The sequence below is a fragment of the Urocampus carinirostris genome, chromosome 9, assembly GCF_059441175.1.
Source record: "Urocampus carinirostris isolate Australia breed hairy pipefish chromosome 9, RoL_Ucar_1.0, whole genome shotgun sequence".
Taxonomy (NCBI): domain Eukaryota; kingdom Metazoa; phylum Chordata; class Actinopteri; order Syngnathiformes; family Syngnathidae; genus Urocampus; species Urocampus carinirostris.
In genome coordinates this window covers 32,209,252-32,216,039 of record NC_142357.1, presented here as the reverse complement: position 1 = coordinate 32,216,039, position 6,788 = coordinate 32,209,252, and the positions used below count along the sequence as shown (strand labels likewise).

Sequence of the window (6,788 nt, the reverse complement as noted above, 5' to 3'; positions counted from 1 at the left end):
TAATACTACTCTTATTCTTCATACAGACACCATCAAGATACCGAATACCTTGAATGAAGCTGGTATCAGTACTCGCCGATACTACAATAGTTTCACATCAACAAAAAAAGAAACACTATTCAAGTACTTAAGTTTTATTTTGGTAAAAGTGGTATTAAAGTTTCTAGAACTATGCCGTCATAAGAGTAGCAGTGATTTAATACCATTATGATACTCCTCTAAATGTTTTTTTTAGCCACGATACCGATACTTTAAAAAAAGATGGTATCGTTACTCAGCGATTCCATAGTAGTTTTGTTGAAGAAATATAGTTCGAGAATTCTTCTCGTACGCGTTCAAAGAAATGCAGGAATCAGACGCCGTCAGAGGGAGTTCTTGTTTTTTTGGTGCATCTTCAGCGTCACAAGAAAACTCGGAAAATCTTAGACATGCGTGGGTTTTTATAGCTTCAAGGGAGTAAAATTGAAAGGGGGGTTCAGCCCCGTGAGAGGGCTTATGTAACTTTTTCGGAAATGTTTTTCCCTCAGTTTTCTCAGAAAGTATTGGCAGGTCAAACGCTTTCCTTAAGGGGGATTGTTTATACTAATTCGTCTGCAAAGACTTTCCCGAAAGCCTGATGTCAGCACGTTTCTAATTGTTTGTACTAATTCGTCTGCCAAGACTTTCCCGAAAGTCTGATGTCAGCACGTCTCTATTCCACAACAGTTTCATACTATCATTGCAACAAGCAGTATTATTCTGGCAAAGTAGTTTAAAGCTTCCGAGAAACTATGTCGTCATAGGAGGAGGAGTTTCATTCAGACAATTGCAGTGATTTGTCGTTAACATTTTTAGACGTTTGAGCGTTTTTATTGAGTGTCAAATACTTAAGTTGTGAAGTACATGTTGTTTTTTTTTCCCAAAACTTTATTTGAACAGACAAAAAAGAACAAAAAATATGTTATTGCCATTGTACAGAAGAACATTTGACATTTCAGATATGAGCTGAGAGGGATGGGCACCCCCAGGCTGTACTTGCCCAAGACACACCACAGGAAGTGGAGTCCTTATGACGAAGGCAGTTAAGGGATCCGGGAACTTTGAACCGTGAACATTTGTGGTAAATAAATTACTCTGATTGAATTTAAGTAGATTTTAGCGCTTCAGGTTTTCGTCCTGGGGCTCGTCCTCGGGAATTTGGGGTTGGGGGTACTGGAAGCGGGCCGGGTCGTAGAGATCATCGCGCGGGTCGTAGGGCATGAGTGGGGCGTAATAAGGAAAGGGGAAGACTTTCTTCTGGATGGGGGGCGGAGGAGGGGCCGGATCCTCCTTAGGCTCCTCTTTCTCTTTTTTGATTGGCGGAGGCGGAGGTCCCATGACTTGACCTTTCATGGGTCTGGGGGGGTGGTCGATGAGGCAGTCGGGGTCCCAGTAGGGGTCGCAATCTAACTCCATGCCTTTGAAGGCGTGGATAGGGGCCGGCGGCGGGGATTTTTTGACCAGAACAGGGGGCGGCGGGGCAAATTTCTGCAGAGGGTGCGGGGCAGATTTCTGCGGGGGAGGCGGCGGGGGTGGCATCATTTTAGGGGTCAACATCGGAGAGGGTGGAGCCTTTTGGGGGGCGCAATGGGGGTGGTAACGGGGGTCGCAGAGGACAGGGACGGCCCCGGCGGGGAGGTAGACGATATGGGGTTTGCAGAGGGGGTCTTGGGTGTTGCACAGGTAGAGGACGTCCGCCTGGGAGATGGATGGGGCCAGAGGAAGGGGCGGAGCCTCGGTGGCAGGGGGCTCAGTGGGAATGGGTAGGCCTTTCATGGGCGGGGGGGGAGGCGGGGCAACCACTTTGCATTTTTTGTCGGTGGTGGGGTCGCACATGATTTGGGGGACCCCCAGCTTGTTTTGGAAGTAGGAAGCGTTGGGGCCGTACGTTTGCTCCAAGTGACGCATCTGCTGGTACAACATCCGAAGTTTGTCGATCTCATACAACTGGAAAATAGAAGTATATTTGAAATAGTCACTCGACGAAAAAAGGTGTGAAAAGCTCTACATCGAAAAATGTACCTTGGTAAAAGTACTAAAATGGAAATGTAATATACTGTATAATCAATGCAAGCTATAATATATCATTAATTTAATAGTATTTGTCAAGGTTGCCATGGCGCCCAATTGGCCCCGCCCGTGTGGCGCCAGCTGCAGCTTGTTGACGGATTGGCTCTCTGTCAGTACTTAAACTCTGTCCTGTCAGTCCCCTTTTGTCGGTCCATCTCTGTTATTACACGGCAGGCCCTTTTTCGCCTGTCCCGTTTTTTGCTCCTGTTTGTCTCCCGCCACGATCTGTTTTGACCTCGACCACGTCTGCTCTCCTGTCCCGAATTACGACCTGTTTTTTATCTCGACCACGTCTACTCTCCTCTCCTGGCTTTCGACTTGTTTCCGATTCCGACCAGGTTTCTGCTCTTCTGCTGACCCGTTTTTCCGTTCCCGACACCGCCATCGCTCGCCACGGAAGTCCCACTTCCGTGTTCAGAGCGACCTGCTTCCCGCGTCCAGCAATCCCCGGATCGTGAGCGCAACCCTTACCCTTTCTTCTAATAAAACTTGTGATAAACGTTAGGCGAGTGCGTCCTGTTTCCGTTCTGGTCCTGATAATATGATTTAAATGTCCTCGTGTGATGTTTAAAAAGCCTGAAACATACTTAAAGGGACAGTGTGTATTATTCAGTGCCTGCTAGTGGTACAAAAACAATTCGTTATTTATATATATATATATATATATTTTCGAATTGTTGCACTTTTGAAATGAGGGGACCTCAGCGCATTAAGGGTCACAAAAATATCCTGCGATCCATTATCCCTGAATGCATATTGCTGCATCCACATTTTTGTGGGGCTCTTTGTTTATGCAGTGCTGTTCACCAAAAGGTAAAATGTGCTAGTACAGCCGTAATCCATTATACCTGATTGCATATTGCTGCAAGCAGGGGGCGGCAGAGCGCAGTTTTGTCAGGCCTGGCAGCTCTTTTTTTGCTCTTTCTGTATTTCTGCCGAAATTGATCTGCACTCAGCCACTATACATTATCCCCAATTCCATATTACTGCAAGTGGGGGACGGCTGAGCTCACTTTTTTCGTGTCTGGTGGCCCTTTTTTGCCGTTCTGTCCACCAAGAATTGAACTGCACTCATTAGGCCACAATACATTATCCCCAATAACATATTGCTGCAAGTATAGACAGGCCAATAGTACTTTCGTCAAGCCTGCCAGTTCTTTTGAGCCGTTACTGCACTTGCGCTTAAACTTAAACTGTACTTGGGCGGCCATGATCCGTTATTACCAAACCCAGATTGCAGTGAGCAGGGACACTATTGTCGGTAGGTGTGCCGATATGGCCCTCCTCAAACGAAATGCACGGTTGTGTCCGCGATCCGTTATCGCCGGTCAACTATTGCTGAGAGCAAGGGCAAACAGAGTACATTTCTTTTCCCAGTTTGGGCCACTGGAATTGTGGCCTCCCTAAAATGAACTGCACTGTTTTGGCTGTGATCCATGATCCCTGGTTGACTGGCAGAAGGCAACATTGTCGCAATTCTTCAGGCCCGCCTTAAATGAAACACACGGTTGTGGCTGAGATCCATTATCTTAGATTTAAGTGAAGGTTGGACATCATTGTGAAAAGTCAATGGACATTCTCAATATTAATTGACGGGGGGAAAATGTGTGTGTGTGTGTGTATATGGGTGAGTGGTTTTGTACACATGGAATTGTTAGGACTAGTTGTTTTTAACTAACCGAATAAGGACCTTTTGGGTAAGTTTGGACATGCGCTTTGTTAATTATTACTATTGACAAAAACTGACTGTTTGTATTTATGTGAAATGATTTAAATGAAATGAAATGAAATGCATTTATGTAGCGCTTTTCAAGTCAATGAAGACTTCCCAAAGCGCTTTACAATGTGCTTCACATTTACCCATTCACACACACACTCACACACCAATAGCGGCCGTGCAGCCATGCAAGGCGCCAACCTGCTTATTGGGGGCATTAGGGGTTCAGTGTCTTACCCAAGGAAACTTCTACATGTAACACGGAGGAGCTGGGATTCGAACTGCGATCTCTTGATCCCAAGACGAACGCTCTCCCTCCTGGGCTACTGCATGCAAGTGTTCTTGTACACATATTTTGAGGACTGGCATATATTTTGGGGGTTTCTTGTTTTTAACTAACACAATGAGGACATTTTTGGGAGATGGACTTAATTTAGAAAATGTTATGATTGCTGATTCGGGGCTCCTGCGACTGCCTCATTGGCACCAACAGCCCTGAGCGCTGATTGGTTCCCCGACGCCTTTTAAACCCCCCGGCTTCCAAGAGGAAGCTGTCAGACCGTCCTGCGAACCTACGCTTTCAGCTAGGCAATCTCTGTACCTTTTGACAAACCTGTTTCTGGACCCGTTTCTGCCCTGCTCCTCCGTCCCAGCCATCGACCTGTTTTGCCCTGTTGCCTGCCTGATACCTGTTGCCGACCTCTTTTCAGGACTCATTACCGCCCTTGCTCCCCCGTCCCGGCTGTCGACCAGTTTTCCCGCTGCCTACGACTATCCTCACTCAACACGGAAGTGCCACTTCCGCGTTCCTGCCTCAATAAAACTGAGTAAAAACGAATGCTATTGGGTCCTGTCTCCGTTTCTGGCTTGTGACAGAAAAGTTAACAATGCATATTATCAATGGATATTCCCAATACATATTAATGACAAAAAAAGAGAGTGTATTTGTGTGAAAGTTCTTGTACACAAGTAATTGTGACGACTCACATTGAGTTTTAGTTTTCAACTAGCCAAATGAGGACATGTTTGGATATTGATGTGAAAAATGAGGACATGGATTATGTCAATAAATGTTCTCAAAACCTATAAACAACAAAAACAAAGTGAATGTGTAAGAGAAGGGACCCCACACGTCCGCATTACCCCTTCGGTGTGCCCGATACTGCTGTAGTAGCGATAGTATGCCTGGAAGTCCGGGTTCCCTCTGTACCATTTGGGGTCGATGTTCCTCTTGGGCCTGGAGTGGCTCAGGAAGTCGTTAGCCTTGCGAGGCTCCAGACCCACATCGGAGACCGGAACCATGCCTAGAGGGGGGACCGGAGGGTCATTTGAAGCAGGGTGAAGAGCCGGCAGGTAGTCGGGTTGCCTTAATAACCAGCGTTGGGTAGGGTTACTTTAACTTGATTACTTTCAATTACTTTTGGATTACTCCAATACCAAATATGCTAATAAAAGACAAAAGAAACTAAATATGAATAAAATGATGACTCACAACACGTGGTAAGCTTTCTCTCCTGGCTTTGATCTCCGGCAAAACTAACATAAAATGCGACAGAAACAAACTGAAAATAAATCCAAACAGCTTGCCAACATCATTTTTGCCGTTCCATGTGTTCCGTTACTCCCCAAGCCTGCACAACATTTAGTAATTTTATTCATATTTAGTGTCTTTTGTCTTTTATAAGCATATTTGGTATTGGAGTAATCCAAAAGTAATTGAAAGTAATCAAGTTAAAGTAACCCTACCCAACCCTGTTGATAACAAGCGGGGACGTTACCTTCCTGCCGGATGGCGCTCAGCAAGGATTTGCCCTGCAGCAAGCCTGCGAGTATTTGAACATATTTTACATCCACAACAATTAATTTATATCTCATTTAGTTTTTATTAGTGTAAATACCTGGCAGCCATGTTAGGCAGCTGAGTGCCGCCAACAAACACCACGATCTAATCATCGAGAACCCTAAAAACAAGTTTACAGGTTAAAAAGAGTGGTAAAATCTATGCTTTCATACTTTGTTTTTGATGACTGTCACTTCTGATGACAAATCCTTGAAGCAGTGTTTACCAACCTTTGTGAAGAAGAGAGCTACGTTTTTTTTTTTTTGCTAATGATTAGCGCAAAGAGTTCAGCCCCCCTCAATTCTTTTTTCCCTTTTTAAATTTTTTTTTTCTAGTCATCATCCCTCCGATCTCCTCTTTCTTCCACTCAGTCGCTTTACTTCCACATCCTCTCACATTTAGTGACCCGAGAACTAGGGTTTGCGGGACGTTTCGGTCTCCCGCCCCTTTTTTTTTTGCCTTGCTGTTTCTTAGGGAGTAGACATAGAGAGGAGAGGATCCCCAGTCCCCTCGCTCCCTCCACTTTAGTCGCCTCTTATGACACGCAGCGGACCACGGTGGGAGAATTTTCACTCCTCCCAGGGAGAGAGGGTCCCTCACCACAAGGCCGCCGCCCCTCTCGATATGACCAGGGTAGATAAAATTTGTTTTCATGTATCTATTTATTCTTAGGCCTGCTTCAGAATGCTGAGTATATGGTGATAAAGTCCGTTTTTGCACAGCTACACCTGCCTTTTACCTCTGGCGGTTTCCTGACTACTTGAATCACCTAGGAGCCGAAAATAGGTCCAAAGTTTTGAGAAAATTTAGAACCAAGAGCATTGATACACCCACTCAGAGACAAAGTAACACACACGCAACAAATATATATTTAAATTCATTTATAAAATAACGAGCTATTATGTTATTGCTGTTATAGCTATGTTACTATTATGTTACTACCAGTTGCTAATTATTAAAAGTAAATAATTATTGAAATAAATATTTTTCAAAAAGTTGATTATTTATAATAATACCCTATATATTAATTAGTTAACGAATAAATGTATAAAAAAAATAAAAAATAAAATGTATTAATACTAAAAAAATTAACTTATATAAAAAACACTAATTACATGCATATATATATATATCGAACAATAA

The 6,788-nt window shown here is 44.2% G+C and overlaps 1 protein-coding gene across 1 annotated transcript; it reads right to left on the bottom strand.

The window, feature by feature from the left end:
• Nucleotides 1–1,134: 1,134 nt before the first annotated feature.
• and4 (actinodin4) lies at nt 1,135–5,758 on the bottom strand. The gene is made up of 4 exons (XM_088343851.1): nt 5,704–5,758; nt 5,584–5,628; nt 4,949–5,109; nt 1,135–1,965 (listed from the first exon to the last, which is right to left on the bottom strand). The coding sequence occupies exons 1-4, from the start codon at nt 5,756–5,758 to the stop codon at nt 1,135–1,137; spliced, it is 1,092 nt and encodes a 363-aa protein (XP_088199977.1).
• Between the last annotated feature and the right edge of the window lie 1,030 nt (nt 5,759–6,788).